General features: G+C 39.0%; 1 protein-coding gene across 3 annotated transcripts in view; it reads right to left on the bottom strand.

Annotated features, from left to right (window-relative positions):
- Nucleotides 1-5440: 5440 nt before the first annotated feature.
- ZDHHC2 (zinc finger DHHC-type palmitoyltransferase 2) overlaps nucleotides 5441-18473 on the bottom strand; it is a 34880-nt gene continuing 21847 nt past the window's right edge. For all 3 annotated transcript variants that reach the window (XM_030493164.1, XM_030493165.1, XM_030493166.1), the window contains 7 exons: nucleotides 17691-17811; nucleotides 16822-16954; nucleotides 14287-14413; nucleotides 14019-14111; nucleotides 12508-12617; nucleotides 11971-12049; nucleotides 5441-9033 (listed from right to left, as the gene is read on the bottom strand). In XM_030493164.1, coding sequence (XP_030349024.1) covers nucleotides 12009-12049; nucleotides 12508-12617; nucleotides 14019-14111; nucleotides 14287-14413; nucleotides 16822-16954; nucleotides 17691-17811 — 625 coding nt within the window. In that variant the 3' untranslated portion in view covers nucleotides 5441-9033; nucleotides 11971-12008. The remainder of the gene's footprint in view (nucleotides 9034-11970; nucleotides 12050-12507; nucleotides 12618-14018; nucleotides 14112-14286; nucleotides 14414-16821; nucleotides 16955-17690; nucleotides 17812-18473) is intronic.

Raw genomic sequence — 18473 nt, 5'->3', positions numbered from 1 at the left:
TTATAAAATGACCTAACTCACTGCTCCCTGACTGACTCTACTTCCAGAGCAGAATTCTGTTTGTGTGTTTCCAGTCACTTCATTCCTACTGACCTGAGTTGCAAGAGCGGGGATTACAGTTTACGATGGAGGCATTCAAATCCCATTAGTAACTAATTTTAATACCATTATGCATTAGATGATGGTGGTTTGTTTTAACTTTGGTTGCCTTTGGCTTTAATAACATAGGGACTATCTGACAGAAAACCAGGATGGATTCTTACTGTGTGTTATGTGGGACATTTGCATACACATGGAATGAAGAACCCCTGAAGTTTGATGCCTTTGCTTTAAAGTGTAGTAGCTTTGCCTAAAGCATACCAGTACAGCTCTCTGGGGTTGACTTTTAAAGGGAATGACTCTTCGAAGAACTTTGATGGGTTTTGTTTTGAAGTAACTTCTTAGTTGTGGATCCAAGGAAGCTTTTAGAGGCTTCTAAATGCGTGGCTACAGTAAAAGTTTCAGTTCAGATTTGTATACACTTCTGAAGCGACTGCTGAGCATCCCACATGCTGTGACATGCTTTTCTTTGCTTCCCATCATGAACCTGTCAGAGCTTGGGCTCGTTTTGGAAGAAGCTAAACCCAAAGATGCATGATAGCTGTGTGGCTTGTGTCCCAGATGCTAATGATCACACCGTCTGCAGGACTAGGCTGAGTGTGCTGAAGCCCAAGCCTAAAATTCTCATGGGGTGTTTGACTTCCAGCAATTCTCCTGTTTAGTTTTCTTCCTGTAAGAAAAGCTTTTCTCAAAAGCCACCAGTCAGCATGAAATGAAGATGATGCTTTATTCTGTGCGAGAGCTCGGTCTGATCAATGTGATCTGTCTGGGAGCTGATTACAGCTGGGGAGACATCTGTGCGTCATTCAGTTTCCGTGGCAAAATTAGATTTAGTTTCCATTGAGGAGTGATTTAAATGGTAAATTGTAGAGATTATGAAAAAAGTAATTTCTTCCTATGTGTAGGACTGTTACTTGTAAGCTGCAGAGCCTGAAATCTGAATCTGTTTCCAAAGTGAGCAGCTTTAATAGCTTTTGCAAAAATGAATGTACAGGCATAGTTCCAGCTGTCTAGACATGCACCTTTTTGCTCAGAGACGACAATTCTCTTGTCTCTCTGCTCTTCTCTATCCACCTAAAATATTGTTGTTTGAATAGGTTTGTCAGAAGAAATGCAATATCAAAAACTGTTATATTTGCTCTTATTATTTATTTGTATTTTTGGCTTCTAGAGTCAAGCGAGTGTTCCAGGAACATTATGTTCTCTGTCACTTTTTAAAAAAGCATTTAATCCCTTTGCTCACTGGAACTAGGTAAGAAGGATCTTAGATGGAAGAAAATGGGTCTGGAACATATTCAGAGTATTTGAGGCTTTTTCCCATATGAATTTGGGAGTGATGTAAAACCTGACATCCAAGAACTTTCTCTAATCAGATCTGACTGGTTACTCTAAGCTCCAGAATGGTTCATTCCCTCACACAGGAAATTGAATGAAAATAACAGGAAGCCTGCATCAATGGACAAGGAGCTTCTGACTAAACTCAGAAAGGAAGTGTACTAAAGGTGGAAGCAGGGACAGGTGACACTATCTTCAGTGTGATGGGGTTGCATTAAGAAAGCCAAAGTCTATCTGGAGTTGGATCTGGTGAGGGACAAGAAAATTTTCTACAGGGACATCAGGAGCAAAGATTAGAGAAAATGGAGACCTGGTGACAAAGGATATGGAAAAGGCCAAGGTACTCAATGCCACCTTGGCTTTGGTTTTACTCTCAACACTTTCCTCCAGGAATGACAGGTCCCTGCGATGCCTAGGAAATCTGGAACAAGGAAGAGTTATCTTTGGTGTAGGAGGATCAGGTTAGGAACATATAAACAAATTGGACATAAATAAGTTCAGAGGGCCTGATAGGATGCGCCTGCAAGTGCTGACATGTCATGGTGAGGCTGTTCTTGTTACCTTTGAAAGGTCGTGGTGTACGGGTAGTTTCCTGAGGGGTGGCAGAGGTACACATGTCGCTCTTTCTTACCTTCAAGAAGGGGAAGGGGGATGCAGGGCACTGCAGGCTGGTCAATCTTGCCTCAATCCCTGGGAAGGTGAGGGAGCAGATGACAGCCCTGGCAACCATTTCCAAACAATGGATTAAAAGGTGATTGGAAGTAGCCTGGATTTATGAAGGGGAAATAATTTCTGGCCAGCTTGCTGTATTTAACCTTTCTTTGAGCAGGTATATTGGAGTAGATGTTCACCACAGCACTGGAAGGGACCTAATACTTCTATGATACTAGAGCACACCTACAGACGAAGCATGAGTATGGGTATCCTGTACCCACAAGGTACATGAGTTTATTGGTCACCCAGAGGACGGTCCACACAGCTAAGACTGAGTGGCTACTTAATGTTGTATAGCATGCACTAAAGACGTAACTTGTGCACACAGCCTGTTTTAAGGTCCGTTCTTTGCCTCCTCACATAGGCTTTTCCTCTTACATATGTTTTGCTGGAAGAACAGAGATGTACATGGTTGGTTCCACTTTCAGATAACGGGGCACGTTAAGCTCTTGAAGCAAGAGGAGACAGTGTGCCTTTGGGAATCATTTATTGTTCATCTGGTTCTCTTTAGTTTAAAATTACTGTATCAAAGCTAATGCCACTAGTAGCGCTTGAAATGTGGGAGCATAAGCAATTGCAGGTAACAAACAGTACCAGATTAAGAGGATGGTTAGTCACAGCGTGAGAAGCCAGATAATAAGAATGTTTAGCTGTAAATAAATGAGGCTGAGAATTATTCCTGCTGGGTTACAGGTTGTGTTTCTGTTAATTGCACAGCACTGAGGGTATTAATTTTCATGCTGCAGGAGTAACCTTAAACACTGCCTTAAGTAACGGGGTGTGTACTTTAGAACCAAAGTTACAGAATCAAACCTGTCTTTTGAAGCGTCCTTGTCACAGAAGCCCATATGGCAGACAGTATGATTTTATAGTATTTCCATTTAGTAGTTCCAAGGAAAATTAAATTTCCTAGCTTAGAAATATTGGTGCTTAAAAAAAATAAACCCCAATTTTTACATGGAGTAACACACATCAGTTGTCCCAGTGTACTTTCCTATTGTGAGGTGATTCTGGTATATCTGAATGTTAGCGTACTTTGGTGGATTTGTAGGAGATTGTTCTAGTGTTTTCTTCCTGCTTACCTGACTAGGTATGATAGAGGAACAAGGATGATTCTCCTGCATTATTTTAGCAGTCTTGGGTTGGAAATGAAATGTGCATTGATGCCAACTGTGAGGATCTGGTTTCTGCAGAAGCTTGGCTTGTCCTTCTTCTGCCAGCACAGATGAGATGTTTTTTCTGCCTCTGCTTAAGAGGGAGAATTGACTTGCCCAAGTGTGCCCTTCCATGTGCTCCCGAGACATTTGCCTCAACTGTGTTGGATAAAGGGAGGGGAACATGGAGGGAGGAGAGAGGAAGCCTTCCCTTCTTTGTGCATCAGGTAGAAATTGGCAACAGCTGAAGCTCTGAGCTGCATTACAGAGAACGTGCTTTCTCTCTTACAGGGCAGCAAATCGTAGCTATGATTGCAGTTGGCAGTATCTTTTATTTACCTTTCATCATCTAGGAGCTGAGCTTTGCAAGCTCCCTCTTTTCCTTCATTCTTGTCCCTCTGCATGCTCTGGAGTGTTTTATATGAAGGTTAATCACTAGAGTGCTTATATCTGCACTAAGCTACTGATTTTCTCTGTTGCATGTGTTTGAACTACTGGGCAGTTTAATCTGATACGATAGAGAAAGTAAGTGGCAATAGGTTCCTGTTGTTCAGGCTGTAACACACAGCTTATAAATGTCTTTCTTTATAATTTGTCTTTATAACTGGGGCTCCTTCCCAAGTGAAGGGAGAATGATTCTGTTTTCAGAAGGAAAAAGAGGAAAATGGCTTCATAAAATGATGACTGTCAGGAAGCGCTGGGTCTGTTCCAGTTATGCCAATCCGTTAAACTGTGAGCTTGCAGGAGGTGGGAAAGGGGACATAGCTCACAGCACGCGCTTCCAAATGCTGCAGTCAAACTGTTGGGCCCATCTGCTTGAGAAGATTACAGTGATCCAGGATGAAGCATGTGATTGTTGCCCCCAGTACTGAATTTCAGGATGACTGAGTCACTTTATTTATTTCAGTGATGGGTGCTGTTAGGAAAACTTGAGAGAAGTGAAGGGAGTATTGGTCTAGAATAAACCTTTTGAGGGAGACTTCAAGATTTGGCTGGACAGGGTGCTAGGACATAAAGTCTAGATGATGCTTTGCTAAGATAGGTTGGACCAGATGATCCTTGAGGTCTCTTCCAACCTGGTATTCTATGATTGTGATACTGATTGTACATTTCAAATGGAAGACTTTTCAATCTGAACTTCTATGAAAAGGAAGGGGAAGAAAGAGACTGATGATCAGAAATCTGCAAAGGGAACAACTGCAAAGCTGCAAAGGGGAAGGAGAAGAGCCTTTCCTTGGGTTACGTCAGCTGCCACTTGCTCCAAATTTCACACCAGAAGGCTGCTGCTTTTCCCATCTCACCAGGTCAGTAATAGCTGCAAGTGAAGTGGCAACAGAAACACTTTTCCACCCATACAGTATAGCAGCATGTGCTTTTTTTAGTAGTCTTGTTTTGGATGAGAATGGTTTTATATGGTTCAATACAAATATGTATGGAAGGGTTGGAAATAAAAAATGGGAAAAGCTGGGAGCATATACTGCAGGTCATGTCTGATGTGCAGCAGATGAAAGCTGCTTTCACCTTTATGTACTGTTCCTGTATCTTTAGAGGTCCCGGAGTAGACATTCTCATTCCTCTCTGCACCAGAGGCAGATATAGCACTGCCCCAGGGGAGAGCTTTACCAAAGCACAAAGAGCACAAAGTCAGGCAGGTCAGAAGAGTCTGGCGAGCTCTCATGAAGCAAAGCTGCTGTGGGTGACCGCCTGGTAAATAACATGTTCCGCTTCCCTGCACCTCCTCAGTTCTATGAATCATAGAATCAACTAGGTTGGAAAAGACCTCTAAGAACCCCCTCTTTTGGGGGCCAAAATTCCACCTTTTTGACCTTCAACAGCATCCAAGGCAGTGCAGCACATTCTGCTCTGGCAGCAGGAAGCTGTGGAAGACTAAAAAGGATCTGGTTTCCTTTTAACCTGTTTCCCAGTGTAGGTGTTTTGTGAGATGCTAGGGATCTAGAAACTGAACTGGGGAGAGAAAACTTCCCTATAAAAGTCAAAGAAAGACTGTTGGTGAAGGGATGAGGGGGGCCATCTACAGCAACTATGTTGTTAATAATGCCATAGCAGAGATGATGTTCTGCTGTTTGGGTACACTGTCAGTAGAACTGAAGGTAGTGTGTCAATGACTACTACATATGTGACTTGCTGAACATGAAGCATTTATTTATGTGAGCAATACATTAAGTGGCAAAGTTATACACTAAATTCATGTAGAAATATATTCCTCCCACACACACTCTAGCACACCAGTCAACTGAATCGGGGCAAGAACTCTCAGTCCAAATAATGATCGTAACAGCTACAACACACCATGCACTAAACCAGACCTGCTTCCTGCAGCCTGTCTGAACTCTTGCTTGAAGACCCTGATTTTAAGTACACAAACACTAAAAAACAATTAGCAGTTTCATTAATTACCTACCCATAGTTACAGGCTACTAAAGAACTTTCCATCTGCAGCTTAAACTGGAAAATGTTTTTTTTCTCAAAGAATTAAAGTGCATAGCAGCAGCTGTGTTTAACATCGAGGTGTTCCATCTTCTTAATAAAAATAGTTCTCTGTGAAGACTGAGCACTCCATCACCAGCACATCAACTGACACAGAATGTGTGTGAACCACTTCTGGTGCAGACACTATTGGATCTATCCTAACCTACAAATTAAGGAAGCATCTTATGCACATGAGGAGGGCTACGACTCACATGACTGTTTACATATATACAAAATAAATTTAGCTCTGTTGTCATTAGGGAGACTCAGGCCCATCTGAGTGTGTAGAACTCGTCCAACTTTCACTGAAGCTTGACATGCAGTCATACTGCTAGACAAATATCAGGGCTATTACTTTCTTTTTAGCAAAAAGTAGATTAGTAACTGTACAGTAGGTAAAAAGCAGTCTTTAAAAAAAATACAGAAGTTACACAAAAGGCTGTAGTAAAGTGCCTAGCAAGAATATAAAGAACAGGAGAATCAATTTAAGTGGACAAATAACATTGCATCCCTGCTGCTTCCCCTTACCTCTTCTTCACAAATTCTACCATGTGCATTTTAACAGCATCAATGCTCAATGACAATATATCAAAAAGACCATTTTCACTTTGCTATATAAAGTGTAAGAGAGCTTAAAGCCAAGAATATAGCAACAGCAGAAATTACACTCTGGAGCATGATTAGCTCACTCACTTTTGTCCATACTCTGTACAACAAGAACTGCCAGGAACCCTTCAAAGCCTGGTGACAGTACTCTTCCCAGATGTACAGCTCATACCCATCCTGAGAGCAGGTGTAGCTACAGCTCTCTGGCACAGATCCACTGAACATCTACCTCTGAGCTACTGCCTTTTCTCTTTCGCTTTCTCCTCCCTCATCAGCCCACATTTCCCATGCCTCCATCAGTTTTCTGCCAGAGTGACAGCCTCTGGCTGCATCAAAGCTGCGGACTATTTAGGGCTATTGTGCTTTCCAAGTGTGACTTCTGAGACATGGAGAAGCCAGGCATCTCTTGACCCCTTACCCCTGTCATTTCTCTCCATTGATCCCCAGCCTTACTGAGCACCATCAGAGCCCTGGACATAGCCAGGGAGGCTGATGTCTGTATCAGAGAGATCCATTTCCATTATGAGCTTTGCTGGGGAAGAAATCTGTACTTTGTATTTATGTAAAAATATGGAGCAATTCACACTGAAGCTGAACATCAACTTTTTACTCAGTATTTTCAAATGCATGCTCCGTGACAAACCACCCTGTGACTGACCGACCGCATAAAAAACAAGACTCTACAGCTAGAGAACCTGAAGTGTTAAAAAATATATTTTCCCTCTGCCCCATATCCCTTGACAAGTCAGCCTTTAAACAAACACTAATATGAGGTAAGCTGACAGAACAACACTGAATAAATAGCTGCAAAAAGTTTTGGTTGCTAGATGTCTGCAGGCATCATGTAAACTGTATGCTACCTTCATGCTAGTTTAAAAAAAGGTGTTCTACATCAAGGGATCCACACTCTGGCACTTCTGGCAAGAAACAGATGTTTTCAGGCTGGTAAAGTTCTGAGATTCAATTAAAAAAAAGTCAAATAAGTACATTTTTCTCACTAGAAAAAAAAGCCACGTTTGTGCTCCAACAGCTGTCACTGAAGTTGAAAACCCAGGAAAGACAGATTTTAAGGTTACCTGCCTGTAGAAGATTGAATGATAAGATTTTTGCTTTCAGAGATCTGTCACTTAGTCCTGCTGCCAGTTTTCTAAGCACACTGGCATCTTCATACTGTGAACCAACCTGCTACGTGACTCGGGTTTGATAACAGACGTACTTTCTGCTTCAACTGAACTGAGCTTAGTCTGAGAGGTTTTCACTTCTTGTTTTTTGGACTAGTCCTTTTATCTAGCCATCTAGACAGCATAACCACGTTCCTCCTGAAGTTGTTTCCAGAGTAACAATTTGCATTTAAATGTAAACACTGATTCCATAAATGTAGTGTATACGAAAGGCACAAGACAATTAGATTTGTGTAGCTGAAACTTCCTTAACTTTGAAAGTTGATAATGCATCTTTTATTCTCTGGCTGGTAAACTCTGATCCTAAGCAAGCTGCTATCTCCTAAGTGAATTAAAGGGGGTTTCCTACATGCAGCAGGTTGGTTTTTTGGTATTGCAATCAAATGTCTGTTGTCCTGTAAAAGCAAATATCACAAGTTATAACCATGTCCTTGATTGTACAAGGTATTCATTAAGTTATGCAGTAAGAAAGGCAGTGTCTTAAAAAACAACAGTGAAAAAGTGAAAAAGAAATCTGAGACAACTATTGATTAATAAGAAATGAGGATTTGGAAAGACAGTGGCTCTCAGGAACACAGGTTGGTAAAAAGCATTTTGAATCAAAGTTAAGTGCCCAACATTCATTTCCCAAAGGGGTTAACGGCTCCAAATGGCACAATAAAATCCCCAATTTCTTTCTTGCACTGTCTTGTCCAACTCCAATCAAAATCCCCAACTGGCCAGGTTCATTTATGTATTGCCTATCTGAACACAGGCTTTTTATCGCTCCACTTGCCAGTGACCCACTGTAGCATTCAATTAACAAAGGACTTCCCCCCACACACACAACTTTTCAAACTATTCATAGCGCAGATCTGAGGGATAACAGAGCTTTTGCAGTAATGTTTTCCAAAAATACTTCATAAATAGTCAGACACTTCACTGGGGTCCCCGTATCTTCAAAAATTGCTTATCAAATGCTCAAAACAAAAATACAGTTCACCAAGCCGCTAAATTCTTCATAATCGACACTGGCTCATTCCCAAATCTGTAAAGCCAGCAGTGCAAAAATTTGATTTTGAACTCAACTACTTACAGCGATTAAGAGGTGAGTTTTCACAACCAAGGCAAGAACATGGACTGATATGTAAGGAGGTCACATCTTTCTTGTGCTGAATATCAAAGTAAAACCAGCCGCAGAATTTTTACAATTGTAAACTCACTCAGACTCTTTTTTTCTTTTTAGTTTCCTAATACTCATCATCCTTAACCATTCCAAATCAGTAACTTTAAGTTGAAACATTCTTTATGTGGTTCAGAAGTAGTATGTTTAGTTTCATGTTTCAAGCAGTGACATGGAGACAGCTAATCATCTGTCCATTTGTTTTCTGAGCACATCCACACAGGAGCAGCTGACCAACAGGGCTGATACTTGGAAGAATTAATTTTCCTTCCAACAACAGCTTTTTCTTGAACTGGAACAAAACATTAATCACAAAATATTAGAATGGAAGAATACTTTAAGATATTGTAACAAGTCTCATCAACTCAAAGGGGAAAGTGAACAACGGCCGCATGAAGAACCCACTCTGAAGAGGAACATGGTAAGACTGTTCACAATTATGTTATTAATCTACTTCAGGATGACAGTGATTAAATACTGACTACACAGCCAGCAGGCACCAGTTTATAAAATGAAGTGAGCTATTTTTGCAATACTTTCAGGTACCAATACCATCAAAAAACAATTCTCTATCACATTTATGCAAACTGTATCTCGCACTCTCAGTAATTAGTCCCCTCATTAACTATAAAGGATTACAAGATACAGGATATTGAACACAGAATCATAGAAAAGCTTGGGTTGGAAGGGCACTTAAAGATCATCTAGTTCCAACCCCCTGTCATGGGCAGGGACACCTTTCAGTAGAGCAGGTTGCTCAAAGCCCCATCCAACCTGTCCAACCATCCAACATATCCTTAGTTAGGAGCGAAATTCAAATTACTAACATGCTGGCAGGGACTGTGAGCTGTATTTTTCATGTCAAAGATTAAATTACTTGGTTTTGTTGTTGTTATTTAAGCATCTTTGTAATTCTTTTCACTCCCTAGAAACAAATATAACTCAAATACTGACAATAAAGTAATGAAGTTAAATGCAAAATAGTTACTTTTAAGGGCTCTTATTCCAGCAACTATATGTCAGATATATATATATACACCCACACATACATACAGTAATCTAGCTTTTTTGTTACGTCTTCAGAAAGTCTTTTAAGTGCCACACAGAAATCTCTCAAACAGAGCTAAGGATGCAACCAAACTGACACTTACTCTCATGACAGAGAAATTATCAGTCCTTAGCTACTGCCCTTTTGAGATGTACATGCATCTGTCTGTCTACAGCAAAACTAACTTCCAGGACCCCCTTTACGTGGCTTTACACTCTTTGGAACATAACCTCCTCTGAAGGTGGCCTCTCTTTAAAAAGCTGCACTTCAAAATGGATGCTCACAAAAAAGAAGAAATGAAAAATCCCAAACAAAAAACCCACCCCAGCCTAGGGGCTGAGGTAATCAGACTGCAAACACAACTCTAATTGTTACTTTCTCAGACTGGATAAAAAACAAACCAAAACAACCAACCAAAAAGAGCATGAGATGTTTATCAAAGTAAACAACTTGAAAAAACCACTTTCAGCATCTTTAGAAAAAACACAACCCATGTTTGAAACTTGGAATAATCTGAATGACAAAGTTCCAATAAAATGTACACACTCTTCAAAGAAAGATTAAAGTTTCCAAGTTATTCTTAACAGGACTTTAGAAAATAGAGCTCTAACTGGACAAAACTAGTTCTTTAAAACCTGTCTCCAATGCTTTACTTGAGTAGCGATGACATGTAAGATACTAAACTAACTGACGTTGAGTAATTTATTCTTTTCCAGAAGCTGCTCTGTGGAAAGAACTGGTAGAGGGATGGCATTTTACGTTTTGAACAGAAGGTTAGAAATTAGAATTTTAGATTCTATTAAAAAAAAAGTACACAGAGCAATCACAACTGCAGAAAAAGGCTGTTTCATTCTCGTCTCTTTAACTCTGTTATTTGACACCTACATTTTCAACACTTTAACACTTCACACCATCATCAAGTTTGTAGAAGTACCTACATTCGAAACCATCTGCATCTTCACCCACCGCTTAACATAAAACCAGAATGTAAGGGTCAAGAATTTTTCAGTTTCTACGATGAATTCAACTGAACTTGTAGGACCTCTTTTGGTACAAGGTGCAGGCCACCTGCTGGTGTCTGCATACCTACCATTTTTACCATCTGCCTTGACATTGCAATACCACGCCTGATGGATCTAGTAACAATTGCTGCAGTTCTCTGATGGCATTCCATGCCTTCCACTTCCCCCAGGAGTGACTGAGAGCAACCTGACAGCTGTGACACAGCATGTCCAGGAGCCATGTCACACACAAATGAAGGACATGCACTGGAGACACTTTTTCAGGATGACTGAAAGGGTGCTTTCAATAGCAGAGATGGAAATGACCTTGCTGAGCAACTCCTCTGATGTTGGAAAATTGTAAATTATTCAGTATGCTGAAATTCTTAGGATTGGAGTCAAATTCTTTATCCATCTTTAAATATTAAATAGCTGATTTCCATATGCTTTGGTGGAGTTAGAAACCTTCAAATACAGAAGTGAATATGATGATCAATTGTGTTCATTCCCTGCAACCCAATTATTACGGTCTCCTCCTCTCATGTATGTAAGAGACTCTACTAACTGCTTCTCAAACCTGCCTTCTGAGAAGTCTGTGTTGTAAGACACCAATGCAAGAAATAATCTTAGCTATTTTTGAAAATAGGTGACTAAATGCTCGGGAAGTCATATGGACACCTTGTCTTCAGTAGGCAGCACTTTTTTGCTATTAAATAACATGCAGCTCAGTACCTGGCACAGAAGAACAAGCTGGTAATAGCTTACATATTTGAATAAATCTTTTTTCCTTCATCATTTCATAGATCTTTACTTGCTTTAGCAGACCAAGCTATGGTTCAGTGTTAAGGACTAACTTCATTTTCAAACTCAGAGTGACAAATACCTGCTGGACTGCTTGACGAGTCACAATTTCATTATCTTTTTAAAAAAAGGGAATAATACTTTGGAATATTGCCTAAAAGCAAAGGGTATAAAGGTTAAACTACTTTGCAAACTTAACATATCAAGAAACAGGAGGTTTAGTTTAAAACTATGAATTCATGTGCTACTACTAGTGGTAAAAAAAAATAAATTTAAGAAAAGAAAATAGATAGGAATTGCTTTAGTAATTTTCTTTTGTGCATTCTTTAAGTGGTAAGGCATCATGGAAACATATTAAGTACAGAGAATATTAACATACCTTTCCTTACATATTCAAAATGTTTCTTTTTAGGGAAATTAGGTTTCATTTTCCATGGTTAATGCAGGATTGCTCATACCTTTAGAGAAAAAAAAAAAAAGGCATTTCCATAGGAAAAGGTCTCATGTCTATTTCAACAAATAATACAGCCTTTAATTAACAAGCCATCTTAATGTCATTCCACTATTACCAAGTCTATTCCTGTCCTGTGTCCGTTACACAGTTTTTCACTAGTTGCAACAAGGTGTCATCATATTCTAGTATAAGCAAATTGTTGCCAAAAGAACTATCGGTCTCAGCCTAAATAATAATTAGCATCTAATAGCACTAGTGTTCTCAGTACCTCTTGGTCAGGTTTACCTGGGAAGGGCACAGCAGCTTGATACATGAAACTTCCTACAAACGTGGATTTAAAACAAGCTTCATGAATTTTGGTTCATGAATACAAACCAAGTAACTGTGGTCATTTTTACACTGTATCCTCCGAAAGTAGTTTACTACAAAACAAATCACTGCAGCATAAGATCAATTCCTTACCAACTTTGCCCTTTTCAGCCTTTGCACTGGTTTCAGACCAAGACAGTGTATCCGTGAGAAGGTGGCTCTGGGAATCACGCAACGGCTTTGCAGGAAACAGATGGTTCTCACTGTAACACCAATAAAAAGAACACTAGTAAACAGCACTAATTTTTCGTTATCTTACCACGCTTTATAAACTGTCATAATCTGTATTTTACCTAGCTGACCTTGCTTCTTTTCTGATGAATCACTACACTTTTATCACTACATACATTACACTGTAGTTGTCACAGATGCAAGTGTGTGACAGATGCAATCTATAAAGCAACTCCCTAGCACAGAACAGGGAAACATTCCAATTTTTTCCTTGACAGCTATTATATATTAGTACATGTACTTCAGTTCCAAATGCACTCTAGCCATATTCTCTCCCACTACAACAAACCTGACATGATAAATAATGGAGAAAACATCTCCAAATTCTCTTACCTAATATAAGCTACGGATCACTGGGGTAAGATTTAAAACATAAATAAATAGGTAGCTGAAATTTAATGTATTTCTTTTACAAATAAAAGATTGCCAATACCATTCCATTATAATTTCTTAGTCACATCTTCAAGTCTACTCTACTTACCATACTCTTCATTAGGTGTTGCAAAAAAGTTACAATATGAAATACTAAGCTATTAAATTTATTTACTTTAAGAAGCATCTGTGTACTTTTCACACTTTAAAGATTTCATGTCCATGAAGGATAAGAACTAAGAAAATATGTCTTTATATCAGGAGAAACAAGATGTACATTTAAAAGGCAGCCTCCTGTGCTTTGGTACACGTTTTTGAAAGCAGGGTGGAGCGAGGAGGTGGCTGATTTTTTTTCCCAACTAACAAGTGATAGGACAGGAGGTAATGGTCTCCAGCTGCACCAGGGGAGGTTTAGATTGGGTATTAGGAAAAATTCCTTCACTGAAAGGGTAGTTAGGCACTGGAACAGGCTGCCCTGGGAAGTGGTGAAATCACCATTCCTGGAGTGTTCAGAAACTGTGTAGATGAGGGCCTCAGTGACATGATTTAGTGGTAGACTTGGCAGTCCTGGAGTAAAGGTTGGAAGGGATGATCTTAAAGATCTCTTCCAACCTAGTTGATTTTATGATTCCAAGTGCTGAGGCCTGGGATTCCCCTGTGTGAAACCTCTAATGCAGCCGTATCACAGGCAGACCAACTGTCTCTTATGCATGCAGAACAGAATGTTGCTGATACTGAATATTAGGCAGGTGTGGAAAACTCAAGTCCTGGGACGCCACTGAACCGAGACAAAGCACATTATGGGGGGGAAACAAACACCTTATTTCCATGAATTTATTAGTAGAATTACAGCTTAGCTGTTTAAAATCTGACTTGTATTTATTATTAGGATACTCTTCATTTGCTTACCACTTTAAGTATCTTATAAATGGCTCTGTTTATATGTGCAGAGGAAAAAAGAGACTATCAACTATTTGAAATAAGTAACAAAAAGCAGTTACTTTTTGGATGTTGAATTAAGACCACCAGGTGTGGAAGCTTGCTCAGGATCCTGATTAACGAGGCAAGTTGGGAAGGAGCAACCATCCCCTAGACTGAAAAATTCAGGATTAGTGTCACATATACCAAACCCACCCCAGACTTCAAATAACTTTTTTCTGAAGCGAATATTACTGTATCTTATTCCAAAATACCAACCACCCCCCTAAACCCTGTGGATCCTGATTACTCAACAGTTCTAACAAATGAAGCATTAAAAAATGAGCATACCTTGAAAACACAGGCAGCAACCAGTATTTCTTCTCATCGCCAAACACTTGCCTTAGGTTTTTGCTGAAGCCCAAGCTAAAGCCGTTCTTGTCTGTTCTGTGACGAAATATGGGAGCTCTGAATACCTCTTAAAAGAAAAAAAAACCAAACAGATCTCTTTGCAAGATAGCATGTTTTAAGTTTCACACTGGTATTTAGGCAATTGCACTGATGATACCATCATCCAAGAGGAGAGGTTGTACTGCCCAAATGACTGAGAAAGCTAGTCCATTCATGAAAGCCAAAGTCAGTGCCATAGTCACGGTGTGTGCAGAGGAAGTCCCATGGCCAAGGAAGGGTGGAAGTCTCTTTTATCTGCCCCCCTAATCAAGGCAAAGAAGAGCAAGGAACTCACTTTTTAAAAAGGCGTGGTATGTTATATGAAGATTTCAGCATGTGATTATACCACAGTGTTCAAGAAAGAAAAGCCTAAACAAACAGTTTATGACAGAAAGAGTAATGAGAAAGAGCAAAAGCTTAACCTACTTTAGTAATAAGACTAGCTTTTCACACCCTGGGGTATTAAAGTGTTGTGTATTTTTACAGCTGCATAAAGAAGGCACTTTACTCATAGACCCAGATTGTTCCCCCCAGACATCCAACCTAAATTTCTGGAGACAAGTGCTAAATATAGCTTCAAGTGTTGCAAAGTGCCTGAAGCAGAAAACTCATCCACTTTCCACCAAGTGACTGATAGCCATTTAATTCCCTTAACTGGCTATATATATTAGGCAAACCATGCCCTGGTGTCCTGACAGTACAGCTCACACAAACCATGCTGAAACCATGCAGAAATCATCCTTCTGCAGTAACTCCTTAGCCATGAACTGCTGAAATTACCTTCAACATGTAGCATGCGTTAGTTACAAGATGTTTTAAAGAAGGGGGAAGGGAAAATAGAGATACCCTTTTAGATGCCCGTGTCAGGCTCGGAAAACATCTCCTTGGATTTAAGAACAGTCATGCTTAAAGCTGTCATGGCTTCATTTCCAAACTATTGCATGTTCAAGGTTTCACATGTCAAGCAATTTCCCAAGGTAAAATGGGAAGAAGAGACAAAAAGATTTTTTTTCAGTGTACAGAAAACATGGTATATTACCTGCATGGAATTCAATGTGGTTTAAAAATATGAAATGTTGAATTAAAAGTGGCTATCTCTAACAATTTTTTTTTGCACTAAAATGGTAAGACCAGTTTATAAACACAATACTTAATTATTTCTGTTCATTTAAGCATCATTACTAGAAGTTTTTCTCCACTTATCACTAGATTGAACAATTTTTTTCTGATACTAATTTCTAAGTAGATGATTTTTCGGCATACTGAAGAAACCCACAAACCTTGGAGAAATCTTCAAGTAAACAAGCTGTCTTTCAAATATATATATCCAAAGTTTTTCACTAATCATCTACGTATTAGTAAATCCCGAGAGAATTGGGGGGGGGGGGGGGGGGGGGGGGAAATCAATTCACTGGCTTACTCTAATTCAGTTTATATCAACAGAAAACTATTTAGAGATTTAGAAACTTTAATGAATATTATTGCAAATTGGTATTATTATAGTCCAGGATATAGTGTAGAAGAGGCATCCAAATCTTCCTCACCTCCATTTATTAAGATTTGTAACCAAACATGCATTCAAGTGGTGGGAAATCCTGGTTTAACGCTGGTACTCCATGCGGTTATACGTACTGCCCCATAGCAGAGGCACAGGCCATCTTCTTTGAGGTTTTTCAAAATAAACTCTTAACACAGAGTCCTTTCTATGCATCTATAATTATATGGTAGACAGGATGCATAACTGTATCAAATATAGAAACACTTCCTTAAAGTCTGTTCTTCCATATCAGATCATTCTCTGACATTGCCTCTTTTTGCTCATTCATGTTGATCAAAACCACCACCACTAGGCCCACAATCAACCTGCCTTCTGGATTTTTTTCCTCTCTTCTTGCCTCCACTAGAGGCAAATTTTTTGAATTAATAACTATGTTTTTCAGAACTTTTGAACAAAAATGTAGCTGAATTGAATAGAGGAACTTTGGTTCTGCAAGGAGCAAGGGTGGGAAGGGAACATGGGAGTCACTGCCCTGAGACATCGCATCAGCCGACTCTCTGCTCTGTGGGGCTGGGAATGCCAAATAAGAAGCACTTGCATGAGCATGCATTAGTGTTATAGCATTTATTATAAAGTGATCTCAACTTTTTATCATTATTATTTTTCAGTTTATTCAGCTTCTGTTAACAAGCTGTGGATGGGAGGAAATGGGAGGGAGAGGAGAAGTTCATTAGCATGAAGCAAGAGGAAGAGACAGAATTCCTGGGGAGCACCAGAACTGGTGAGTCAGTACTGGACACTGCCAGATCTGGACACTTCTAACTAGGATCAGAGGAACCTCTATAGGATTGCCCACTTTTTCTACTACACCCATACATATAATATACATTTATTATTAATTTTCAGCTGTCAAACACAGATGCATTCAAGCAACTTACCTAATGTAGACTTATTCTTGCTGACAAGCCAACAGTGATACCCAAAGAGAGAAGACAGACTGACAGAAAACATAGCTGCAGCAAAGAATAAAAACATGATGTGGAACTTGGCTTGAGTATCAGGAAGGCCATTCTACAAATAAAACAAACAAACCAGAAAATGCTGTTAGAACTGGGGAAATAGCTATTTAATTTGATTATTAATAATCCTCTATTCGGCCAAATTAAATTCAGTGCAGACACAAACACACCACATATAAGAGTTTGAGTAAACGAATTACACACCTTCTATGTACAAATGGCCATGAAATTAGGTTGCTGACAGTATCTAAGTTAAAGAAACAGGCCCTTTCTTGAGAAAGTATAAATACTGGCAACAAGAATCTGAAATTTGGATCTGAACTTTGAAGTGTCTTTCAGTGAAGAATAATTTATTTTTACACCAATTGTCTTGTTTAATTAACCTTTTCAGAAAACTTGTATTATAGCATAAATATTGCAAATCTAAGAAGGTAATACCCTAAGTTGTGAACCTATATAATCATAATTAAAATACTAGAAAATGTCTCTGAAACTTTTGCACAGCATAGCATCAAAGGAAATTAACAAAACCTACCTATAATGTAAATTCCATTGTAAAATGTTTTCTAAGTAATTGCATACTTGTTCTACACAGCTTCAAAATACGGAAGAAATATGTGAAAATTCAGAAACTATAATAAACAAATAGAGAGCTATGATTATTAGATAAAGTTTTGTGCCTCCTATTAGGAGATACTAGATGACAATATAACACCTTGGAATCTTCGACTTCTTGCACAGTGGTAACTTCACATGCTTAAAGACAGTTTGTAGATTATGGTACTTACTGTCCAAAATTTGATAAAATACTGTAAATCCGTTGCAGCAATGAACAGGCAATATAGTAGCGAGTAAGCCAAGAAGAGAAGAAAAAATTTGTAATTGGAGAATCCTACACAGTTGTTCACCCTGATAATAAAAAAAGTAAAAATGGAATATAAGGGAAGTTATTTTCTTTGCTTTCATCCAAATTAAAATTAAACCTATTTACTCAAAGTTAGTATCAGCATGTAAATCAAGTTTTACTTCCTATCTCTGGTGCCTCAAGCTACTGAAACACATCTAGCTTCAACTCGTAAATTAGTATAGTAATTCTAACAAAACAAAAACCAAAACACCACCACCAGAAAAAAAACCCCAAAACCTTTACCTGGTAAAACCATTTTCAACAGCTTACTGAAATTGAATTTTCACTTACTGCATGAAATCTGTTCCCAGCATGTGATGTAAATGTTTGTTTGGTTTGTTATTGGCTTTGCTTTTACAGAACATGCCACCTTGGCCAAACATTATATTTAGCATTGCCATTTAAACATGCAGTAATAGCTAAGCATCTGTATCAACTACAGTTAAGAAGGACTCACAACAGATTGCTCTAATTAAAAAGACCCATAAGATTTTTTAAGCTTATCATGATTCTGATTGGTAAGTCAATTTATAATTCTCCACAGTGAAGTGTTCTTTTTCGTTAAATATGTCAGAGTAAGAAATTCCATGATAAACTGTAAGCAGTTCAGATTCCAGGTTTCTCTGATAACCCCATTTTCCTTTCATGGTATTTATTTTAGGAC

This window comes from Strigops habroptila, chromosome 7, assembly GCF_004027225.2.
Source record: "Strigops habroptila isolate Jane chromosome 7, bStrHab1.2.pri, whole genome shotgun sequence".
NCBI lineage: Eukaryota > Metazoa > Chordata > Aves > Psittaciformes > Psittacidae > Strigops > Strigops habroptila.
The sequence above is the reverse complement of the archived record's forward strand: the minus strand, read 5'-3'. Positions and strand labels throughout refer to the sequence as shown.